Source organism: Panthera onca, chromosome C1, assembly GCF_046562875.1.
Source record: "Panthera onca isolate mPanOnc1 chromosome C1, mPanOnc1 haplotype 2, whole genome shotgun sequence".
Classification (NCBI taxonomy): Eukaryota; Metazoa; Chordata; class Mammalia; order Carnivora; family Felidae; genus Panthera; species Panthera onca.
This window is the reverse complement of record NC_138346.1, coordinates 8,233,606-8,258,499: the sequence shown is the minus strand read 5'-3', so window position 1 is coordinate 8,258,499 and position 24,894 is coordinate 8,233,606. Positions and strand designations below refer to the sequence as shown.

Here is a 24,894-nt window from a genome sequence, read left to right as displayed (position 1 = left end):
CTGGGCGATGCGAAAGAGACTACATTTCCCAGCATTCCAGGAGAGTGCTCGGGGGACCACAGATCCCATCACGCAACAAAGAGGCCCAGGGACTACAAATCCCAGCATTCCCTGCACCCCGTTCCTCTGTAACTTAGACTCCAGTGTGCCGCGCAGTGTGCGCAAATTCATAAACCGTCCTCCGCCTTGGGGGTTTCTGAATTCGGAGACTTGAAACTAGGCGGGAAGACCCCGTTAACTCTCAGAAGAAGATGACAGCCCACAGAGAGGTAACATCTGTTTACATGGAACTCAGAAATCTCCTGCAAATCATGGTAAGACTGCAAACAACAAACAAAAACACTGATTAAACCATGGAAGATAATGTAACAAAATGACTCCTTCAAATTGTGCTTGTTTGCTGGTCTGGGGCGCTTTTTACTTGTTTTGCAGGGGTTTCTGGTGTGCTACTGCGTTGGACTGGGAGAGATATCGATTGTATACTCAGAATATCCATACCGGAAGGGATATTAAGAGAATTTGCCAATCCAACCCCTGTCGTTTTACATATGAGGAAACTGAGGCCCAGAGAGGCTCAGAGATTGTCCACCGGCTACAGCAAGTTGGGATAGAGTTAGAATTCGGCCCTAAGTCTCCTGATCCGCAGTCTGGGCTGTTTACACCACACTAAGGTGGCGATATTTTTAGCAGCATGGCTATGTGATTATTATTCTGCTTGGTGAAGTTTCCCCATCCAGGTTGAAATACCCAGAGGTTAAGTAAGCATTTATTTGGTGAATTTCCTGCAAGTGAAGGAGTGTGATGTTTATCTTCAGTCTAGGAAGGACTTGGTGTTTTGATTTGTTCTTTGTTGCTCAAGGTGACATTTAATGTGATTTCAGTTCAGGAACTAGGTAAAATTGTACTGTAAGCTAAGGTTTCCTTAGAGATCTCCTATCTCTTTTCCTAGGCCTTCCTTCCTCTTCCTGTCCCCTTTTCACCCACCCAATTTTTCCTTCCATGTAATTCAACAAAAAGCCTTTTCAGGTTTCCGGTAAAGGGTGAAAGGCATTGTCACTGCCACAAGGAAGATAACCATCTAGTTAGGAAAAAAAGGAGACTCTGCTGAGATTTAAGATGGGCTTCAATAAATGTCATAAGGGAAAGGTCATCGGAATGCCACAGGGGTTCTGTGGAAAGATTAATTCTAGCTGACAAGACTTGATGGAGGAGGTGGCATTTGAATTTGAAGGACGGGTGGATTTTTTTTCTGCTGAAAAACTTACTCTTAAATTTTTTTGTTGTTGTTAATGAGGTATGGCATATGCAGGAAGGGCACAGGTTTTGCATATGTATACACCTGTGTCACCATCCCCCAAATCAAGATTTCTAACACCCTGTGCCCCTCCGCAATCGGCACTGCATCCTCCCACCCCCAAAACCACTCTTCTGACTTGTATTACCACAAATTAGTTTTGTCTTGAATTTCATTTAAATGTAATCATTTAGTATGTAGAGTAAGTGGCATTTTTTGTTCAGCAGTTATTTTTGTGAGATTCATCCATGTTATATGTAACAGTAGCCTTTTTTTAAAAATTGCTTACTAGTATTCCATTGTATGTATGTAGCAATATTTATCTATTCTGTTGATGGGTATTTAGGTTGTCAGCTATCAGTTTTTGGCTTTTATTAACAAAGCTGCAATGCTCATTCTTATAGGTTTCCTTTTTGTAGACTGCACTCATTTCTAGGAGAGGAGTAGCTGGCTTGTACAGTATGCATATGATCAGCAACATTAGATATTGCCAGTTTTCCTAAGGGTTTGTATCATTTTGCCTTCACCGGCAATGTAAAAAAAAACCTAGTTGTCTTTTATCCTTGTCAAAACAGGGTCTTGTCAGTCTTTCTAATTTTAGCTATTTTGGCTAAATGTGGTCTCTTATAGTTTTTTCTTACATGGTCTCTGGTGTTGAACACCTTTTAATTTGTTTTTCGACCATTTGAATGTCCTCTTTTGTGAAGTGCTTGTTCAAGTCTTTTGCCCACTCTTTAGCTTGGGCTTTTTGTCTTCTTATTTATTTGTAGTTCTTTATAAAGTTTGGGTATGGAGTTCTTGGTCTGATACAGGCTTTGCAAATATCTTTTCCAAGTCTGTGGCTTGCCTTTTCAGTTTCACACTGGTGTCTTTGGTAAACAGCGATTCTTAATGGAGTCCAATAGTTCAGTGTTTTATGACTAGTGCCTTTTTGCATTGAGTTTAAGAAATCTTTGCCTACAGGGTTGGTAGGATTTTTTTTTAATGTTTATTTACTTATTTTGAGAGAGAACGCGAGCGAGTGACAGAGCATGCGTGTGAGCTGGAGAGGGACAGGGAAGGAGGGAAAGAGAGAGAATCCCAGGCAGGCTCCACGCTGTCAGCACAGAGCCCGATGCTGGGCTCGATCCCACAGTGGTGACATCATGACCCTAACTAAAATCAAGAGTCAGACGCCTAACTGATTGAGCCACCGAGGCACGCCAGGGTTGGTAGGATTTTAACAGGCAAATACGAAGGAAGAGCATCGCAAAAAAGAAGAGAGAGCTGGGGCATCTGGGCACGCTGGCAGGGCAGAGCCTGCTTGGGATTCTCTCCCTCCCTCTCTCTCTGCCCCTGCTCGCTCTCGCTCTCTCTCTCTCTCTCTTTCAAAATAGATAAATAAAACTTTTTTAAAAAAAGAGAGAGAGCAAGTTTCAGCATAGACCCTGGTGTCAGAGGTAAGGTACACCTCTTGTGATGGGTATGGGAAGGCCTGGAGTTTGGACTGTAAGAAGGTGGGGTGAGACAAAGCTGGAAATGTTGAGGGAAGCATACTGAGAAGGGCTTTCACTGCAGCCTTGCAGTCTGGACATTATTCTGGAGGAAGTGGAGGCACTGCCAGAATATTTATGAACTCAAACAGAACTTAGTTGTTTTCCTTCCACCGCCAAATTTGCCTCTTCTTTTCTGCAGCCCTATTCACTTAACACCACCTCCAAGACAGCTCTGTCTGGCCTACTCAGCCAGAATCCTGGGTAATATCCTCCTCCCCTATACCTGCATTCAGCTGGTCACCCAGTCCAATAGATTCTATGGTCTAAATGTCTCCAACAACATCCCTACTTTTTCATGCCCAACTGCCACTGCCTTTGTTCAAGACCTCACAATATTTTATCTAGACTGTGTCCCCTCAAGAGTTTCCTGGCCTCCAGCTCTTTGCATAGCCAATCCATTCCTATAGCAGCTAGTGTGATCATTCTAAAGTGGCAATCATTCACACTTCACAGGTTAAAACTCCTAAATAGTTCCCCGGTGCCCTTAAGATAAAATAAAAACTCCTTTCCATGGCTTACCCTTTTTGTGATTTTCTTGCTTATTTTTCCATGCTCAACTCAAGCCTCATCTCCTCTAGAACCCTGCCTCAAATCACCTCTTCCCAGAGCAGAGGCAGGAGAGCCTTATCTGTATCACTAGGGTGCCTATGGCAACTGTTTGTCATAGCCAGACAGGTCTGTCTGTCTCAGGGGCTGTGGGCTCCCCCAGGTAGGAACTTTGCTGTATTAAGGTTTTTGCTGGGTATAGTGCCTTGCATATGGTTTAGAAGACCCTTGATGACCTGACTCCGGGTCTGTAGCCCTCATTTCTCACCCCTGAACCTTGGGTTCCAGACACTCCGTGTTTCTTTTCTGCATTAGTGTATGCTACACAGAGCAAACCTCTGTGACTATGGTCTGCCAACTTTTTGCCTTAAAATAAATTTTTTTTTGCCTTTTTGCCTGGAAGATGCCTTTCTCTTCCCTAGCATACTCATAACACATTGAATTTTTTTTTTTTTTATAAGTAGGCTTCATGCCCAACGTGGGACTTGAACTCACCACCACACATTGAGTGTCACATGCTGTACCTACTGAGCCAGCCAGGCGCTCCCACATTGAAGCCATTTGAGGGCAAGGACCTTGTCTTCTCTTTATATAAATCTTCCAGAACATAGAAATTAGAACAAGACATCTTTTGAATAGATCAGTGAGTTGGTGCTAGGTTCCTTTGCATCTGTCTGATTTCTGCACTCTATTTCACCAAAGGCAAACAGGGCTCTCTTCAAGTCTCAAAAGTCTGTGGTATACGCTTTAAAGGAACCAGCTTAAGTGTTCAGCTGCCTCGCATCCCTTAGCCATCTTCCGGGAGAGTTGCTGAGTACCAAATGCAACGCAACCTCTGTCATTTTGCTCACAGAACCATTGTTGGCTCAACCCGTCTCTTGCTTATTTTAAAACGTATTCTGAAGAGGTCACGAATATGGTCATTGGCTTCCGAAGCCTGGGTTCCAAAGCAACCTTTGCTACTTACTGGCTTTTGGCTTTTTAAGCTTTGTTAACTCATCTGAAAAATCGGATTACTGCTACAGGCCATAGAGTTTTGATAATTCAACAAGACAATGTACGCGCCTGGCACAATAAGCCGTAGCTGTTGTTAGACTTAATAGGTCTTTGTACCCCTGGGTAGCCGCAGTCCCCATAGGGAGCTCCTGAGGGGTAGCTCGGCCAAAGAGGTGAATTTCGGGCCCAGGATGGTGATGGCGACGGTTTGGGCCCCAGTACTGCCCTAGGCTGCGCTCCTCGGACTCCTCTCCACCCGGCTCCTGGGCTACGACCCGCCTCTGACGGTCTCGCCCAGGCCCAGGCCGCACGGGAGATCCGAGGCCGCCTACGCCGCGGGGGGAACGTAGTGTGGGCGGAACTCGAGTGCAGCGGCAGGAGGCTTCCGGGGGAGCCGCAAGGGCAACGGGTCGGCGGAGGCAGAAAAGCGTCGGACGCCGGGCCGATCATGGACGCTTGACAACCTGCGGACAGGCGCCGGGAGGCCGAGCCAGCGACCGAGAGGACGGAGAGGTGGCGAGGGTAGGTAGGGGCTGGCGAGAGGGCGGAGCCCGGCGCGCCAGCCTTGTCCCAGCCGTCTGGCTTAGCGCCAGCCCTCAGGAAAGCCCGCGGCCACACCGCTCCGGCCCCGCCCCGGGGAGCGCGCCCCTCGGCCCCTCACTCCGCACCCGCGGCCCTGCCTGGAGCACGCCGTCCGCCTTGAAGTCCACCCCAGCCTGCGACCCTCAGTTCCTAACCCGCGGCTGCTCTCGCTTCCCCACCCCCACAGGCTGCCTCTTTGCCCCTCTGCTGTCCATCAAAATAGCGCCCCCCCCACGACGCGAACTCATCTCCCCTCCTCCTCCGCCCCTCCCACTTCACAAAAAAGCGACTCTGCGTCTTCTTACCTCTTTGCCCCTAAGGGCTTTGCGCCTTAGGCCGGAATTTTTTTGAGGGACTGAAGTTTCTGTCTTTTCTCCACTCCCTCTCCACCCCAGGCCTTTCCATTCAGCCTCCACACGTGTCCGCTTGGAAGGGAGGTTTTCTTTCTTTACTCTCCTAACCATCACCTCTCTCCCGCCTTCTCCCACCCTACCCCATCCCTCTCCTCTTTCCTCTTTTCTCCTCAGCAACTTTTATTCCCTTAGCACTTCACTGTTTCTGTTTCCGACGAGACGTTCTTACGTAACCCTAAGTGAGGCGACATCATTGTTTCTGTCATACTCTGAAAAGGCTGCTGCTCTCTATGCCTGCCTCCACAGGAAAACTTAGTTTCTCTTGCACCAAACAGTTCTTGGAATTGTTCTCTTCTTTTTGTCTTAGTACCCCCAAAATGTGTCATTCTTGGAGGGGTAGTCTTTTCTTATGCAGGACTCCTGCAGTGTAGGTATGCAGTGTGTGTTCACATACACCCAGCATGTAATTGGATTGTACAATTGAGGGGCCGTCCTCCCGGATATCTTCAGGATTGCAGTACAGTATCTTCATTGTTTTCTCAAACCTTTTTATTTTCTTAGGATTTTGTACAAATTCTGAAGTCATAGTTGGTAAAATCATATGGCAGTGGGAAGTCAAATAGAGGGATTTTCCTTATGGACTTACACAGCATGTATTTTCTGAGTTTGAATACGTTGCTTATCTTTCAATATGATTTCCCCCCTTTTTCTATGCTTAAATGACTTCTTTGACTTAATGAGAGGTCTTGTCTACTTTTTGTGGCTTTCCTCATTTGTATCTGGCTGTAGGTGGGATTCCATTGATACACTGAAAGCTGTAACTGATTGCTTTTGCTTACATCTGCTGCCTCTGTGTACGGGCCAGATTCTCTCTTAACTAGAGTCTGTAAGTGAGGTAGATAAAACCGCTCCTGAGAAACTCCTGTGTGTTTCTTTGGGTCTGGTCAGGTTTAAGGGCTTAGAAGGTGCTGCTTGCTGTTGGGAGAGGGCCAGATGGGGATGAAGTGGTTTTTCCTAAATGTGTTTCAAACCTTTGAGCAAGGACAAAATCCCATTAACTCTAGGTGGAACCCTGTCCGTCTCACAAAGTGGCTGTAGCATACGGACTCAGGAGCTGTTTTTCTTTTTGAATTTTTAGTTGTTTATTTTTGACACACACACACACACACACACACACACACACAGAGTGCAAGTGGGGGAGGGGCAGAGAGAGAGGGAGACACAGAATCTGAAGCAGGCTCTAGGCTCCTAGCTGTCAGCACAGAGCCCAATGCGGGGCTCGAACGTACAAATCATGAGATCATGACCTGAGCCGCAGTTGGACACTCAACCGACTGAGCCACCCAGGCGCCCCTCTTTTTGAATACTATAAAATTAAAGTATTACTGATGTCTGATCTGGCATTAAATAAGCATAGACTTTGCAAAGGAGAAGGAAGAATGACTGAAACACTTTTCTTTTGGACAGATCTCAAGGCCAGAGAATGGCAGGTGAACAGAAACCATCAAGTAACCTCCTAGAACAGTTTATTTTACTAGCCAAAGGTACCAGTGGCTCAGCCCTCACTGCTCTCATAAGCCAAGTCTTGGAGGCTCCTGGAGTGTATGTCTTTGGAGAACTGCTGGAGCTGGCCAATGTGCAGGAGGTAAGAGCAGTTTCCAAACAATTTCTCTGTCTTCTTTGATCTAAACCTTCCTGTGATTCTCCAGGTTTCCAAGGAATTTCGGGGCTGAAGCTCTGTGGACCTGTGAAGTGCACTGTTGAGGGAGAGATGGGAATTTGGGGGATGGGGAGGAAAGGAGAGCAAGGATGATGTCTTGAGCTCCTTCTGGTCAATATTTTCATCTCAACTTGGGGTAAAATTAGATTGGGTTACTAATAATTTGAAAGGTAGGGGGAAAAATCCAATTGAACCTGATAAATAAGAAAAGTAGAGTATAAGCACCGGCTGATATTTAACAGAGGTTGTTTCAGGCATTTGCAGGGATCAAAAACCTCTAGGGCAAATATAGACAAAGATTGGTTAGGTACATACGTAGCAGAAGATGGTTGCTGTTGAATGAGCTGGGCATGAAGAAGGAATATATTGTAGAAGGAATATATTGTCCTGATGAAAAGGACAATGTTATGCTAAGTTGGTATGTAAAAAAAATATGACATGAAAAGCTGGGAAGTAGTCCTTTTTGCTTTGTTTACTTTTTTTTTTTTTATTTTTTTTTATTGATTGTTGTCCTTAAAACTTTGGGTATCTAATTTTGGTTATTGTGCCTTAAAAATGAGAAGACTGGTGAAGAATGACCAGGTAGAACAAAGAGTTGTGAAGCAACCTATACTTTTCAATCTCTGCTTCTCACTTTGGATACTTTTACATTTATTGATTGATAATTTTGTGTTGACTAATTGATTGAAAAGTCTGGTGACATCTTTATTACTTTGGGGGTTGTGCTCAGAAGCTCTTGGAGGGTGGGTGAGCTTGCTCTTCCCCATCACAACTTCCCTCTGGCTGCCTAGGATGGTGTTGGCGCTGCCAGTGGCCACTGGCTCTGTGGACGGCCACTGGCTCTACGGATGGCCGCCGTGCACAGATCTGTGTGGTGCTCGTTCTTGTGGATTGCGTGCGCCTCGCTGTGTGCACCATGCTGCTGAGGGCGGCATTCTTGTCGATGGTGGTCCACATATAGGAGGTAGTGGGTTCTTGCCGACTGGTTCTTCACTTCATGACCACTAGGACACCTTGGCTGGCAGTTGCTGGCTCCGTGTCCGCAGCCTTGTGGTGAATCAGCCCCTCGTAGGAGAGGTGTGGGCCGTCAGGCTGTGGGACTCACTGCTGCACGTCTGCTGTTCCTCTTGATTAGGAAACTGGAGCGGTTCCCCGTGGCTGTCCATTGCTGATGTAGGACCTGCATCATCTTGTCTCCCTATGGCAGCCGGAGACCGAAAGAGCCGCTTTTATTTTTTAATTGTGAATTTTTATTTAGTGTCAGCCTTGCTTGCTGGACTGTGAGCTCAGTAAGGGTAAGGTCTCTTGTGCTCCTCATTGTTTCCTTAGCACTTAATATATAGCTTGACACACAGTTGGCTTATAGTCAAATTTTAATTTACCAGTGATGTAAAAGGAATCCTGTGAAGAAAAATTTTTAAAGCTAGGTTGTTATTGTTTTTTTTTTTTAATAGATTTTATTTTTTAGAGCAGTTTTAGATTCACAACAAAATTGAGAGGAAAGTATAGAGATTTTCAATATATCCCTGCCCTCATACATGCATAGCCTCCTCCATTACCAATATCCCCAGCCAGTGTGGAACCTATAGTGACACATTATCACCCAAACACCGTAGTTTACATTAGGGTTCACTTTTGATGTTGTACATTCTGTGGATTTGGAGAAATGTGTAATGACATGTGTCCACCGTTACAGTGTCATGCAGCATAATTTCTCTGCCCTAAAAATCCTCTTTTTCCGCCTCTTCATCCCTCCCTCCCCTCTTAATCCCTGGCAACCATTGATCTTTCTACTGGCTTCCTAGTTTTGACTTTTCCAGAATGTCGTAGAGTTGAAATCATACAGTATGTAGCTGTTTCAGATTGGCTTCTTTTACTTAGTGATATGCACTTAAATTTCCGTGTCTTTTTATGGTTTGATAGTTCATCATTTTATCAACAGAAGAGATGACAAAGGGGTAATATGTTCCTTCAGGTTCATGAAAAGCCTAAATGAATATGTCAAGTGGTGGTTTCGTAACTAAGGAAGATTGGCTAAGAGGAGATGGATGGAAATTAAAGTGAGAAAGACATTGATTTAGGCCAGTGGGAGCAGTTTTGGAGTATCTACTCTAGAGAAAATAGTCTTTTAGGGTTAGTTTTGTAATCATCTGTCTGAAAAGTAGGGGCTACGTTTGATGATCTCTTCCTCCTCTGATTCAGGACCTCAAGAAGTTCTTGATAACCCTGATAGGGTAGACTAGGTTATTAGGATGTGAGAGTTCTCATGCGGGTGCTGAGCAAATCACCTCTATCTCCCCACAGTTTGTTTTTTTTGTTTGTTTGTTTTTCTGTATGTGAGTTGGGAACACTAGTAGTTTTTCAGTGATCTGAAATTATGGATGTAGTTCTTGGAACCTTTTTTTTTTTTTTTTTAAAGATGGTTAGGGGCGCCTTAGTGGCTCAGTTGGTTAGGCAACCGACTCTTGATTTCAGCTCAGGTCATGATCTCATGGTTTTGTGAGTTTGAGCCCCACATCAGGCTCTGTGCTGACAGTGTGGAGCCTGCTTGGAATTCTTTCTCTCCCTGTCTCTCTTCCTCCCCTGCTCGCACTTTCTCTCTCAAAATAAACTTACAAAATAAAATAAAATAAAATAAAATAAAATGATAGTTTATTTTCTTTTAAATTTTTTTTAATGTTTATTTTTGAGAGAGAGAGCAAGTTGGGGAGGAACAGAGAGAATGGAGACATAGAATCTGAAGCAGGCTCCAGGTTCTGAGCTGTCATCAGTACAGAGCCCGACGCGGGGCTTGAACTCAAGAACTGAGAGATCATGGCCTGAGCCAAAGTCGGACACTTAACTGACTGAGCCACCCAGGCGTCCCAATAAAAAGATAGGTCAAATTAAGTAGTATTACTGTCAGTATCCACAGAATACTCCTTGGGTACTACTTTATGGAGTTTGGTATATGGAGTTTATGGAGTAACAGGTACACATTTGTAAGTAAAAGAAACACCCAGTTAACCAACAACAGAGCAGAGCAGTTCCAGACAGATTAGTATCTCTGTTTTACTTCCACAGATGACTCTTTGCCATTTTAGTGAGGAATAAGTAATTTTAGTGAATGTTTTTATTTGAAGCTGCCTGATATTGTGGTTTCCTGTCCCACCTGGGCTCTTGTGTTACATTTTATGCTGTGCTAATCTTTCCTAGCGCTCCTTCTACTTGCGTGGTCCCGAACCTCGGAACCTGCCTTACACCTTGTTCAGGTTGGACTGATAGTGGCTAGTGTTGTACCCACCAATGTGGTATGTAGACAAGGCTGCTCCACTCTTTGTTTTAATGGCAAGGAAATCCTGAGAAAACCTGCACTGCTTCCAGTACTAACTCCTGTGTGTGTGTGTGTGTGTGTGTGTGTGTGTGTGTGTGTGAGAGAGAGAGAGAGAGAGAAAGAGAGAGAGATGGACAGACAGAAGTAGTTACTTGGGTATGCTGTGCAGTGCGTAAAACACGTATTGCTAAGAGAGAAGAATTAAATTTAAAATTAAATTTTATTTTTTTCCAAAGAATCAGAGTTGGAAGGAACCTCAGGGACCATCTAGTGAAACAGTCAACTGAGGCACACGATCATCATCCTTTGCTTGAACCCTGCAGTGACTGGTAGACGTCTGTGAACTCTTTTATTTTTTCTTCCTCAGCTTGCAGAAGGAGCTAATGCTGCATATTTGCAGTTGCTGAACCTGTTTGCCTATGGAACATACCCAGATTACATAGGTGAGTTGGTTAAGATCTTCCAAAGACTTTTCTTATGTCACTCTATTTGGTTTCCAAAGAATTTCAGGGCTGAAGCTTTGTGGACTTGTGAGGTGCACTGGTGAGCAGGAATGGGAAGTTGGGGGAGGGAGAGGGAAAGAGAGCAAGGATGATGTCTTGGGCGCCTTCTAGTCAATATTTTTATCTCAACTTGGGGTAAAATTAGATTGGGTTACTAATAATTTGAAAGATCGGGGAAAATCCAATTGAACATGCACTCCTTGGGCTGGATGTTTCAGAATTTAGAATTTTGGGGACTCTAAAGAGGTAATATGATACATATATACCTTTTTATGTAACACGCTTCAAGACGTGGACAGCACCTGTAGTCAAAACACATTCAGTTTTTCAGCTAAACAAATGGATACTTACAACAAGTAGGGTTAAAAGCCTGCATCAATTCAGGTCAGGAATTGCCACCAGATGGATTTCAGCACCATGCTCAAGAAAAAAAATTAGTTTGGATTCACCTTTTTGGAATCCAGGATTACAGATAAGGAATTGAAGGCATTTGGGAACTATCTTGTGAGGTCGTTGTGAAGGATTAACTGCATGTGTGTGTGTACACATGGTCTTTGCTGCTGCCTTTGCTGCTGTTATTATTATTACTAAAATTTTGCCCAGTCTTCAAAGCTCATCTCAAACTCCATCTTTGTTTTCCTTTCCTGTACCTCCTCAATGTGATTGCACTCACTTGTTCTCTCCCTTTCTGTTTCTTTCCTTTTCTCCCCTGCCTGCCTCTCTCTCCCTTTCTGCCTCTCCTCCTCTTCCTCACTCTCTGGCTCTCTTCTGGTGGTTTGTACCTTTCTTCTAGTATTTCTGTCTTGGACTTGTAGCTGTTGAAATACCTGATTGTAAGACCGAGGACAAGTCCAAGGCCATTGAGTTGCACGAGTCTGGTGGTTATTATCCCTGGGGTTGTATAGCGCAGCAGCCCTGACAAAGCCCATCTAATTTATCCTTGACGTCTCTGAATCACTTAGGACAGTGCATTGCACGTAACAGATTCCCAGTGAAGACATGTTGAGCTTGGTTGAATGTCACAAAGGGCACAGATAGATTAAGATGATTGTCCTGTCATTTTGTGCATTCATGCCTGGCTTTTCAGGAGCACATAGTCCTTCAAAGAAGACAGGAGGTGCTCGTGGAACATTTGTCTCATGAATAAGTGCAGAGTCATGACAGTGAATCAATAGTAGATTTCATGTGGGGAGTTGGTAAGCTTGTTCGGTAAAGAAATTCTAATTTTATTTTGTGTCTTGATTTTTGTGGTGGGTGGGACTGAGCAGCCAACAAGGAGAGCCTGCCAGAATTGAGCACAGCTCAGCAGAACAAGCTGAAGCACCTAACCATCGTGAGCTTGGCGTCGAGAATGAAGGTACAGTCCTGAACTCTTTCCCGTCTTGCTCCTCACCCTCAGGCGGGTGTCGCACTGGCATCAGTGTGCGAGCTGCTAGCTGTGCACGGTAGTCATGTCATAAATGCATAAAATTTGCTTGGCAAAGGACAAAAGAAGAAAAGATAACAATTAGACAACTACTCACCGTTTCATTCAGGAAAAGTATGCCCAGGAGACATTGTGAATCAGCAGGTCTCAGTTCTGGCATGCTGTGGTGACTCACTCTGTGTGAGCATTTTGCTGTACTAAAGGGAGACGTAGTTTTTCAAACAGCAGGACATCTCAAGGCAGGTTAACCACTTCCATCTGTTGCTCAGTGCACAGTGAATTGTGCCAGTGCTGGAGGAAAAACTGGCTTTGTTGGACTTACCGAGACTAGGTTTTTAATATGTGGCCTTCTTCTGGGGATTGTCAAGGTTAATTATACTAAGCTGGATTTTTGCGTTATATGCTATCTTTAGACCCTAACTTTCTATAAGAAAACTGCTTCATCATCTCTCTGAGGTCTCTGCCCCACTCAATTTAGAAAAGGCCTTGCAGCCAGCTTCTCATAGCCGTTAACAAAGAAGATCCAGATTCCATTAATTTATAGTTGATTTTGGCTCTCTGCCCAACCTTGGCATAACTGTCAAAGTTTTTGTAGTGCTTTGCCATCGGAAGAGGTTTGCCCTTTACATTTCCCCTTTGTGATTGAGCTTGAGAGATGTAGATTTGTTCTTGCATTGCCATTTCAGTTGCTGAGATCATTTTCCCTGGTCTAGTCACAAATTTCTGATTCTCAGCCTGGCATTTCAGGTGGGATGGCTGTTTTGTTAGGAAATGAGGACCTGATCTTTCTTTTTGTCCTGATCATGGACTTCCCAAGTGTAGCAAATTTTAGGGGTAACTTTTTTTTCCTCTTTCTGCAACCTGTCATTATAAACCCATCTATACCTTTAGTTATTAAAAATCTCCCTAGCAGTGTTTGCTGTTACTCTCTTTTTTGTATACCTCTTCCTCCTGTCTGATTTTGCAGATTTGATTGTTGTGTTAATTTCCACACTAGTAGTGATGTGTCCACAAAAGTGGATATTTAGATATACAGTTGTCTTGGAGAAATGCAAAATGTTGGTGTACCCCAGTAAGGGACTGTTGTTGGGGCACTGACATTGGTTGCAAGCCTGAGAAAACAGATGCAGTACCCACTGGCTACCTGTAGGTGGATATGTTAGCTTGCAAATGTTTTTTGCTTGTGCTTTCCTGGGCAGGCAGCCAGTTCTCTCCAGTGTCTGAAATTGTTTGGAGTTTTTTGATGATCTGGCATTTTATGTCAAGTCTGCAAGCTTCCAGAAGGTGGCAGAGTGGCACACACTGAGTATTTCCCTTTCTTGTTTCGGACACTTTCTAAGAGTGCTTCACAACACGAAAGCTAAAGTCTGGGTGAAGTCCAGGGGTAGAGAATCTAGGAGAATGCATTCCTAGAGGCTCTGGGTCTTGTTTGGATCCTATAGGTCTCACAGCTCATTTATCCATGTCTTATTGCCATAGATGTTAATAACTACAACCAGACTGCATTTCCCAAAGCCCCGAGGCAGGTGTACACCTGCATTTTCTTTAGTGCTTGTCAGCAGTTTTTGTAAATATCACATGGCTTTATCTACAGTGTATCCCCTACTCCGTGCTGCTGAAGGACCTGGAGATGCGGAATCTCCGGGAACTGGAAGACCTCATCATTGAGGCTGTCTATACTGACATCATCCAGGGCAAGCTGGACCAGAGAAACCAGCTGCTGGAAGTGGATTTTTGCATTGGCCGTGACATCCGAAAGAAGGATATCAATAATATTGTCAAGACCTTGCATGAATGGTGAGGCTGAAAGAAGGAGGGGTGTGCCATTCGTGCCTCCGCTTGGGGAAATGTCTTCCAGTGTCAGCTGGGGCTGCCTGGGAGCTGGAGCCTTGGGACAGTAAGCCAGGGGGTTGGGCTGCATTTGTGACTAAAGCTGTGTGGCAGCAGGAGTCACTGCAGGCCTCCCAGGGCCTTGGTTGTCCTGTTGCAGTGGGGGGACTATTGAATGGTAGTCTTGGCAGCTGGAGCCTCTGAGACCTGGCTTCTGACGTGGATCCAGTGCTTTGCAAACTCAGCCTCTGAGCTTGATGAAGCTCAGGAAGTTAGTGTTGATCAGATTCCTTGGATAAGAGAACCCATGTTCAGCATCAGTAACCTTGGGCTAGTGTTGGCAAAACATTGTGAGGGATCATGAAGACAAGGAATGGGTTATTCTAAGTTGGAACACAAGATGTACACATAGACTGTTTGATAACTTCTGGTATGTAAAAAGAAGGGGGGCATTTGCATGTTCTGTATTTTATTTTGTTTTTGCATGTTCTCTATGTTAATAGGATTTGATGTTTGCAATAGCTTTGCATGTTCTAGAAGGATTTGTTATGGAGTTATTGAAATGATTTGGAGCTTACAAAGCTACGTGGGACTAGTTGGAGAAGAGGTTCTAGCTGAGTTTTGAAGGAGGGCAGGGTTAGGGCGTAGTTGGAGGTCAGGAGAGCATGTCCCCAAGCAGGCACGTGGTGTTGTTGGAGATCACGAAGCAGAGCACTCAAGCTTTGTGCAAGGGATAGGGAAATTGTCCTCTTTATTTTTTATTTTTTTGTTCATTTAAAAAAAATTTTTTTTTAATGTTTATTTATTTATGAGAGAGAGAGACACAGAGACAGAGCACGAGCCAGAGAGGGTCAGAGAGAGAGGAAGACACAGAATCCGAAGCAGGCTCCAGGCTCCACACTGTCAGCACAGAGCCTAACACGGGGCTCGAACTCATGAACTGTGAGATCGTGACCTGAGCTGAAGTTGGATGCTTAACCGACTGAGCCACCCAGGCACCCCTGAAATTGTCTTCTTTAAAACAGACTGAAACTTTCCAGGCATGAATGGCTCAGCTTTGACTTCCCACCCCCACCCCACATTCAGAGCCCCCCAAGTTTCCCTCCTTCAGCTGCTATTGGACCCCAGGGTATGTGTTGTCTACCCTTTACCCCAGGTTCTGTCCCAGGTATGACCTCAAACACCTTTCTGACACAGGCAGGAACTTTCAAAATACTGTAAAAGTCTTCAATCAGAGTAAATGGGGGGAAAAACTTAGAAAATGCCCCTTGTGTGGAAGTGCTCTAGCTGGAGTACAATCCAGGCCTCTAGCCCTACCGGTGTTGGCTCTTACTCCATCTTTGAGATGGCTGACACTGTTCTCCCATCCATAGTCTGGCTTCACTGTGTTTCCACCTAGAGGTGCCATCCTAACCCCATCCCAAGATGTTTGCCAGTCCAGGTTCTTTTTTTTTTAAATTTTTTTTTTTTTAACATTTATTTATTTTTGAGACAGAGAGCGAGCATGAACAGGGGAGGGTCAGAGGAAGAGGGAGACATAGAATCTGAAACAGGCTCCAGGCTCTGAGCTGTCAGCACAGAGCCCGACGCGGGGCTTGAACCCACAGACCGCGAGATCATGACCTGAGCCGAAGTCGGACGCTTAACCGACTGAGCCACCCAGGCGCCCCTGCCAGTCCAGGTTCTTAAAGCTTATGTTAAAGCACTGAGTTAGATTTAAAACAAAATTGTTAGGTAGAACAGTACCCCAAATATGGCGGAATGTTTGCACCTGTTGACTTTTAGGTAGAGGGTAAATGGGTATTGTACTGTTCTTTCAAGTTTTTTTTTAGGTTTTAACATTTTCAAAATAAAAAGTTGGGAAATGAAATAAGGGGGATGGCAATTAGGAAGTAACAAACTTCTGAGGAAAGGGGCAATCTTTAAAATGGGAGGCTTTTAGAAAATCATTATTTCCTTTGAGAAAAGCGGTGAATCTGTTCTACCTGTAAGGGCTGTCCTAGTCTCTTTAAGGGCACATTCTGTAAGCCTTTCCCATTGGAGACAAAGGTTGAAATTCAAGCTGTGTTCTAGGAAACCATCCCACATCCTCCGTGTTTGTCTCCAGGTGCCTTGTGTTTTGTATTCAGAAACACTGGTCTTGGAAGGAGTGAAGCCCAAGAGCCCTCCTTGGCAGACAGGGTGTTAAAGGAAGTCCCCATAAGGGGTTAGTGAGGGAGATTTGGGAGAGGTGGAGAGCTCCCAGACCTTTCTGTGGCTCAGAGCCCATTATCTCCTTTGTAGGTGTGATGGCTGCGAAGCAGTTCTGCTGGGCATCGAGCAGCAAGTTCTGAGAGCCAACCAGTACAAGGAGAACCACAGCCGAACTCAGCAGCAGGTAGAGGCCGAGGTAAGGAAGAGAACATTCGTTACTTGCTCCAGGGTATCCCCGTTTGCTCCTTCATCTTGCGATTCTTGGCGCAGGTGAAACAGTCACCAACAGATAGGCACTGGGCTAGTGGGGTAGAGAGGAGTATGACGTGGTCCCTGCTTTTGATGCTCTCTGTCTCCTTTCTGATTCCTGGTTACCAGAGGGTGAGCAGGCTTGGGAGAGTGGAGAATGCTGTCCTTCCGCAGTACACATGCATTCTGCAGCTGTGGAGTAAAAGAAACGAGTTTGGGGATAGGTCTTCGAGATGGGTGAGGGGATGGTGGTTAGCTGGCGGGATGGAGGAGGGGGGCAGGGGGCAGGGGCGCATGGAGCTTCAAGGCCCTGGTTCTGTTCTGCTTCTTAAAGCCGTGTGATAGGCTCACAGTGTCCACTTTATTCTTTAAACTATACGTGTGATAACCTTTTAACATGCATGATAGATTTCATATTGAAAAAAGGAAGAAAGGGAAAACATTTGGCAGGTGAAAAGCAGGTGAAGTTAAAAGTGTGTGATTGTGGTTTTAGTGACACCTAGTTGTTCCTGACACTTTTAACCTGTCCGAAAGACATAGGCTCTAGCCTTTGGATTAATGGGAGTTTGTGTGCCTGTGGCCGGGACACCTGTAGGGAGACCTCAGAATTTGGAGCCCATAAGATAAACATTTTAGCATTGAAAGTCCTTTTCTAGTGTGATGGAGCTTGAAGTGTTAATGTTATTTAATGGGTTTTATAAATCAGGTGGCCAAGACTATGGCAGAATGGGACCCAGAGTTATACTTAAGAAACATAAGAAATATGTAGATGTAGATGTGCTTTTCTTTCTTTCTTTCTTTCTTTTTTTCTTTCTTTCTTTCTTTCTTTCTTTCTTTCTTTCTTTTTTTATTATTTTTGAGAGAGAGAGAGAGAGAGAGAGCACAGACGGAGGAGGGGCAGAGAGAGAGGGAGACACAGATCCGAAGTAGGATCCAGGCTCTGAGCTGTTAGCACATAGCATGATGTGGGTCTCGAACTCATAGACTGTGAGATCATGACCCGAGCAGAAGTCGGACCCTTAACTGACTGAGCCCCCCTCAGGTGCTCCTCTTTTTTTTTTTTTTTTTATTTAAGTTTATTTATTTATTTTGAGAGAGAGAAAGTGTGAGTGGGTGAGGGGCAGAGAGAGAAGGAGAGAGAGAGAATCCCAAGCAAGCTGTGTACTGTCAGCACAGAGCCTGACATGGGGCTTGAACCCACAAAGTGTGAGATCATGAACCTGAGCCGAAGTCGAATGCTTAACCAACTGAGCCACCCAGTCTCAGTCAGGTTTCAAAGGGGCACTCGTGGAATTTGAAGATTTCCCTTACTCTGTCATATGTGTTCCTTGAAAATAAAACCTCTCTTGTCTATGTAAGACCATCTCTTTGTCACATGCCTGACCCGTAGTGGGTGCTGAAATGTTTGTTGTACTGAATATTTCTGGTACACCCTATGTGTCGGTGGACTGCTGAACTAGACTTTTCATGAACTAGAACAAATTTATTTTGGATACACACAGCCCCCTACATGCTTGTAGGTACATACCTACCAAGTCTGTGAATTGGTTCAGTGCATTACTTTTTTAAAATATATATTTTTTTAATGTTTATTTATTTTTGAGACAGAGACAGAGCATGAACGGGGGAGGGGCAGAGAGAGAGGGAGACACAGAATCGGAAGCAGGCTCCAGGCTCTGAGCCATCAGCCCAGAGCCCGATGCAGGGCTCAAACTCACAGACCGTGAGATCGTGACCTGAGCTGAAGTCGGACGCTTAACCAACTGAGCCACCCAGACGCCCCCAGTGCATTAATTTTTAACCCTACTTCTAGCCATAGAAGTATGAACTACATTTAATTTAGCACTAGCCAACAACATATACAATTAGGATAGAAAGCCTGCTGTTTCTCTAATCTGTATAATTCCCCTCTTAAATATGGTGACCTCTTCTCTGAGCTGAGACTGATGTCTCAGCAAAGTAGGAGGGGCTGAGCACTCTCTCCTATCCTTGATACTTCTCTGTAAATCAAACCGTGGAAACATGAGGTTTGGAGGTGAACCATGCCCACCTGACTTGGGGTGGCCTGTGTGAAGCAAACCATATTGTAACCTGGTTAGTAGCTGGCTGCCCCATTGTGCCCAGACTGTTGCTCATAGTGTGGTAGGTGGTGGGCTTGGAGTGTGGTCACTAGCAAAAATGAATGATATTAATTTTAGAATTTTGAGTGGTTCAAGTTTATTTCTGTGACAAATGGCATCTGATGAAAGAAGGCACTGACTAATGTTGAGCCATGACCAATACTTGAGAACAGTGTGGGTTCCTTAAATTACAGATATTAAAACAAAAAAGAGAGGGGCGCCTGGGTGGCTAGGTAGGTGAATCGTCTGGCTCTTGATTCCGGCTCAGGTTACGATCTCACGGTTTGCAAAGATGTAGCCTGCGTCAGGATGTGCACTGGCAGCATGGAGCCTGCTTGGGATTCTCCCCCCTCTCCCCCCTGCTCTCTCCCACTCATGTTCTCTGTTTTTGTCTCAAAATAAATAAACATTAAAAAAAAAAAAGGACCTGTGCACATGGATTTGTTGGAAAACCACAGCTGAGGTTACTCCTGCTGCCAGAGCCTGATGCTGCCACCAGGTGGTGGTGATAATTTAATTAAATTTTGAGAGAAAGAAATTTGAGAAAAATACCAAGGCCACTTCCACCACCAATTAAAACAGTCTACTGACTTAACAGTCTTTTAGAAAACCTGGAACAGACCAGTATGAGGAGAGAAGGAACATGGTCAAAACCCAGAGCCTTGTCAGTTTTCCATTCAGTACACGCATACTCTGTGTAGGATACTTACTGACCATTCCCCAGCTTAAGGCACATGGAAGGCTAGCTGTTTTTTGTTTGTTTGTTTGTTTGTTTTTATTTTGAGAGAGAGAGTGGGCGAGCGTGCACATCCAAGAATGAGCAGAGGAGGGACAGAGAGAGGGAGAGAGAGAATCCCAAGCAGGCTCCATGCTGTCAGTGCAGAGCCCGATAGGGCTCAATCCCAGGAACCATGAGATCATGACCTGAGCCGAAATCAAAAGTCGGACGCTGAGCCACCCAGGCATCCCAGTTTGTTGACTTGAAAACAAATCTATTAAGAATGAATGTGTAATTCTGTCATATTCTGCTTGTACTTATGCTTCTGTTACCCTCAACCCAACTTTTTTTTGGCATTTTTTTCAACTAAGTTGATCTTTTATTTCTCCTTAAATTAGATTGCTTGTTCTCAGAGGGAAAAACTTGATGTTTTTTCCCCCCCAAATCTTATAACAGCAGCTTTTTTCTGGTGAATATTAGTTTTGAGAGCCTTCCCTATTAGTGAAGTCAGTCCCATCATAAACTGCTTAGGAGTCTTCTCTCCTTTCTGCCTTTCACAGAAGTGATACATATTAGTTACAATTCCAGCATACCTGGGGGAGATAGAACATTAACATTGTGAGCTATTTCCTTATCTCGCAGCCAACAATCTGGAGGGGAGGTAATGATTAGCTGAAACAATACGAAACACCTTTTCATTTATATTTGATTTTGGAATGTATTTTTCTTTACATTTGAATGTGCTTATGTCTGATGTTCTACGGAATGTCAGCGTATAGCTCTTGCTACATTCACAAAATAGGCTGTGTTCCAGGCATGTAGGTGAAAAACCGTAACTGGGCAAAGTAAGCTGCTTTCCATTCTGTAGAGAATCCCAGGGGGTTAAGTTAGTGATGGATATTGAGTCTGGCGGCTGCCAGAGTACAGGGTGCCCCTGCTTCCTCCTGGAGGCTCATTCTCACCACTCGCTGCTCTCCTCATCTTTGACCTTCCCAGCTGTGACTCTGCTTCCTCTCGTCCACCTTTGCCCCACAGCCAAAAGTTTTCCTCCCCCAGGAGGCTCTTCTCCCTCCTTTGGCTTGAATCTTTAAGGTCTCTGATGGAGTTAGGCTGCAGTCTTGTTAGCGGGTACAGTCCCATTTGAAAGTTCCTGAGGCCCATGGTTTGTGGGGCTTGACAAACTCTAGGTCATCTGGTAAATGAGATGTGATGGCCTGCCAGCTAGCTACTCAAAGAAAATTGGAAGGGGCCAGGGACACTTAGGCCAAAAAAGACAAGTCATTGGGGATGTTTGCCATCATTTGAAGGGTGGCTCTGTGAAAGAGGAAGTGGACTTGTCCTGATTGTTCCACGCGGCCACAACAGGTTTAATTGGTGGACCTACCTTGGCAGCCAAAATACGCCTTGAAATAAAACAAACAAAACCTAAATACCTCTTTTACAAGATAAAAGTGGCAGGCCATCCATTTGCTTCAGATTCTTCTCTACTCTATCCCCAAGTAACTCTCCTGAACAAGAGATCCCAAAGCAGGCAGTGACGCCCTGGGACGTGTGCCGCCTGGGGTTCGAGATGGCATGTCTTGGACTGACTGGACACAGGACGAAGCCACACTTGACTTAGGCTGCCCTGTGTCTTCAGTGTCCCAGCCCACAGCCCTCTGTTCACCGTCCTTTCAGAAAGGTTATAATGTTGATCAGGGTGACATCAGTTTAGGGCGTGGCTGTTCCTTCATCACAAAACAACAACAAAAACCAAAATAAATGATGAGCTTTAATCTAGTCAAGGCTCATTCTGCAGATGATAGATCTGCAAGAGCCTGGTGTTGGCCTCAGTCACAGGATTGTTTCGTCTCTGGGTTGAACTGCCTCTTATTCCAGCTCCTGGTAGTCTAACTGCTGAGAACTTTTGACCCCCACAATTCCCTTCTTTATAGGAAGCCAGGCCTGCTTCCCAGAAAACATGGGGGCCGTCAAACTGGGGAAACATCTTTACTTTCTCTTCTTCCTTCCAATGCTTTTCCTCCTGTTTTTCTTCCTCTCATCTGGCTGAAGGGCAAAAGCACAAAAAATCTTTTTTTTTTTTTTTAATTTTTTTTTAACGTTTATTTATTTTTGAGACAGAGAGAGACAGAGCATGAACAGGGGAGGGGCAGAGAGAGAGGGAGACACAGAATCTGAAACAGGCTCCAGGCTCTGAGCTGTCAGCACAGAGCCCGACGTGGGGCTCGAACTCACCATGAGATCATGACCTGAGCCGAAGTCGGACGCTTAACCGACCAAGCCACCCAGGCGCCCCATAAAGGATCTTTTAGAACGACTGTTGGGGAATGTGTATATAAACAGGCACAGGAGGACACAGTTGGTAGAAGTACAGGGTGGTGCAATCAGTTTCCACAAGATAATGATAGTTGTTAAAATGTAAAATGTGCCAACCCTTTGATCTGGAAAGCTCACTTCTAGGAATGTGCCCTCCAGAGCTGGTCACACAAGTACGAACAGGTAAACACAGGAGACTGTTCATAGCAGCGCTATACCTAAGTGCAGAGCAAACTGGGAACTAATTTAAAAATTGTAGAACATTCTTAATAACAATACGCAGATGTTACCAAGGACATATATTCCGATGTGGAAAATGTTCAGAAGTTGCTTAAATATTTTTGAGCCCTCCTTTGTTAAGTGAAGAAAGGTATGCTGAAACCTAGCGTAATCTTATCTGTTGGTCCTTTTGCTGTGTTTTCATCATTTGTCACTTGGTTGGCTAAATTTCATCCACTAGTTGTTTATTCCAGAAGGCTCGTGGAGCTGTATTCCCAAAGTTCCTATGAAAGCATTTTTAGTTTCATACATGAGCCAGTGGTTAGCTGACTATTGCATTCTTGGGACCTCCTTTTTGTTTCTAAGGCCATTTTAACCTGGTGTGTTGTACCTCTTTGTCAGATGGTCCACTTCCACTGGTTTATCCTCTCTCTCTCTCTCTAAGTTTATTTTGAGAGAGCGAGCGAGCAGGGGGAGGGGCAGAAAGACAGGAGAGAGAGAATCCCAAGCAGGCTCCATTCTGTCCGCATGATCATGACCTGAACCAAAATCAAGAGTCGGATGCTTAACTGACTGAGCTGCCCAGGCGCCCCATATTCACTCTTTTCAACCAAGAAAGTGTTAGTTCCTTTTTTTGCGTGATTCATTTCCACGTATCTTCTATGAGTGGCCCCTGCTTGTTTCTCCTCATCTGGGTTTCTGAAGATAATCTCAGATTTTCTTGCAGAGGATTCTGATTTCTTCCCTGGGTGGCCCCCAGTACAATGAGAACAGGTTTCAGTGAGTTTCTGGCACTTAGAGGCTGAGCACCTTAATCCTGTGTCTCCCTCCAGGTTACCAACATTAAGAAGACACTCAAAGCCACCGCCTCCTCCTCGGCTCAGGAGATGGAGCAGCAGTTGGCTGAACGGGAGTGTCCCCCTCACGCTGAGCAGAGGCAGCCCACCAAGAAGATGTCCAAAGTGAAAGGTCTGGTCTCCAGCCGCCACTAGGGCCGGCTGGGGCAGCTGGCACTCACCAGGCCTGGGTCAGGTGGGGAGGGGACACCAAGGGCCTATTTCCTCCCCTCTCTACCTTCAGTGAGTTCCAGACCTGCCCGTCCCCTCACCAGCGCCTCCCACCCTGTTGGTACTGTTCCAGAAGAACCGTTAATCCTTCCCTCACCCCCTCCCTCCTCCCCCAGTTCCTTCAGACTCAGGGGCTCCACTGATGCCATCCCAACAGGGTCAGACACTGCCCAGCTTTCCTCCAGGAGGTTCTCGTCTCTGTGTAAGGGCTTGTCTCCCTCCCAGTTTTTCTTTTGCTCCATGTCATTTTGTCAGGCTGGTCATAAGCCGGAGGCAGCTTTAGCCGGCCCACAGGGATGACTGCGGAGGAGGCCCCTCTCTGCGTGAGGAGGGGGGTGTGCCTTCTCCAGCCCATGTACCACAGTTCCCACACTGGTGCAGGTGATCTCTAGCCAGGTATCAAATGCTTTGTTTCCCCTCTCCTGCCTTATCCCTTGTTGGCAGCTCCGATCAGGCCACGGAGGGATGTGATGCTGGGCTATGTTTACTAAACCTGCGGGTTTTCAGCCTCTTAAGCCCAGCTCCAATCTCTCATCCATTGGGAGCACTAACCTCTGGAATCTGAGCACCAGTGGAGGGCGCTGTGGGTCTGCTGGGTGGCAGAAGTTTCTTCCGGGTTGGTGTTCTCTGCTGGCCTCGCTTCCTGCTGCCCCTGACCACTCAGACTGGTTTTTGGTGCGAAGGCCCCAGCTGCCGCCCGGGACTGTCTGCCGACACTTGCCCCCCCCCCCCCCCCCAAGATCTTTAATCCCTCCCGGCTGTGTCTGTGCTGGGGATGGCAGTGCCCAGGCCCCTCTGTCTGGTGAAGGACCTGTTGCTGCTTCTGTTTCTCTCTTTCTGCCCCTCCTTGGCTGATGACCCAGGGCCCTCTGATGACGACATTCTCCTGGCAAGAGAAAAGGACTTGACTGGCCTTTCTGAACTTGACTGTTTCAGGTTATATTTTAATTTTTTTTTTTTTTTGTACAGGTTCTGATTCTAATACATTTCAACATGCTTTTTTTCCCCTTCGTGTCAATATTTGTTACAGACTAATCGCCGGGGATTTTTCACCTGGTTGGAGGGTGGCATGTGTGTATGTGTGCGTGTGTTGTAGTTGTTGTTGTTTTTAAAGGGGAGGTGGTGGTCCTGGACCGACTTATTCAAGTTCATTGGGAGTAAAAGCACATTTTAGAACAAAAAATAAAAGTGTAGATTTAACGTATGTGACTGTGGAGTGCGGGGTTGCATGGCTGGTGGATCTTGAGGGTCTGGAGTTAGGGTGGTTCAGGGAAAATGTGACACTGTTTCAGTACCATGGTGAAAAAATGGGTTTCTCCTTTTTCCAAACTGTCCAGCAGGTGTCGACTGTTGGATTGAATGTCAGCGAAGTATTCTCGTTTCCCTTTTCAGCTGGTCTGTGTGCCCATCTAACCTTGTGCCCGACTGGAGAGTTTAATTCTCAAAGTATGTTCCACGAAACCCCTGACAGATGCTCTGTGGAAAAGGGGTTCCGTTATTAAATAAATACGGCACATCCTCTATCCCACATCCACATTGGAAATTCATTTTTAAGGTCTCAGAAGAGGCCTGAGTGAGGAAACCTATTCCCACACTGATCTCTCCAAATTCTTGGTAATAGCTAGTGGAACACATTTTGAGGAAATCTTTGGAAACAGTATCTGTTTCTCAGAAACACCTTCCAGCCTCTTAGGTTTTTACAGATATTCTTTCGATACCTGAAACAGGCATGTTGCTCTTGGCAGGTGGTCTTTCATCCTTATCTTTCCCACCTGGCAAGTAGACCAGGAAGCTGGCTTGACTTGTGTGAAATGTTTGCCCCAGGGCCCTAAGGAGCTCTAGGTTCATCTTTACAAGTCTGCTGTTTGCTTCCTTAAAGATGGTAACGGCAGCACTTAGAACACATTTGTCAAG

The 24,894-nt window shown here is 45.3% G+C and overlaps 1 protein-coding gene across 3 annotated transcripts; it reads left to right on the top strand.

Annotated features, from left to right (window-relative positions):
* The first annotated feature begins 91 nt into the window (after positions 1 to 91).
* COPS7B (COP9 signalosome subunit 7B) lies at positions 92 to 23,985 on the top strand. 3 transcript variants are annotated; one of them, XM_060624136.2, is made up of 7 exons: positions 94 to 314; positions 6,774 to 6,951; positions 10,707 to 10,782; positions 12,111 to 12,199; positions 13,863 to 14,065; positions 16,382 to 16,487; positions 22,747 to 23,985. In XM_060624136.2, exons 2-7 carry the CDS (start codon positions 6,790 to 6,792, stop codon positions 22,903 to 22,905), a joined length of 795 nt encoding a protein of 264 aa, XP_060480119.1. In that variant the 5' UTR covers positions 94 to 314; positions 6,774 to 6,789; the 3' UTR covers positions 22,906 to 23,985. The 3 variants fall into 3 exon arrangements, with proteins under 3 accessions (XP_060480120.1, XP_060480119.1, XP_060480117.1); XM_060624134.2 differs by lacking the exon at positions 94 to 314 and adding an exon at positions 4,781 to 4,893; XM_060624137.2 differs by lacking the exon at positions 6,774 to 6,951 and having other exon boundaries at positions 92 to 314.
* The last annotated feature ends 909 nt before the right edge of the window (positions 23,986 to 24,894 follow it).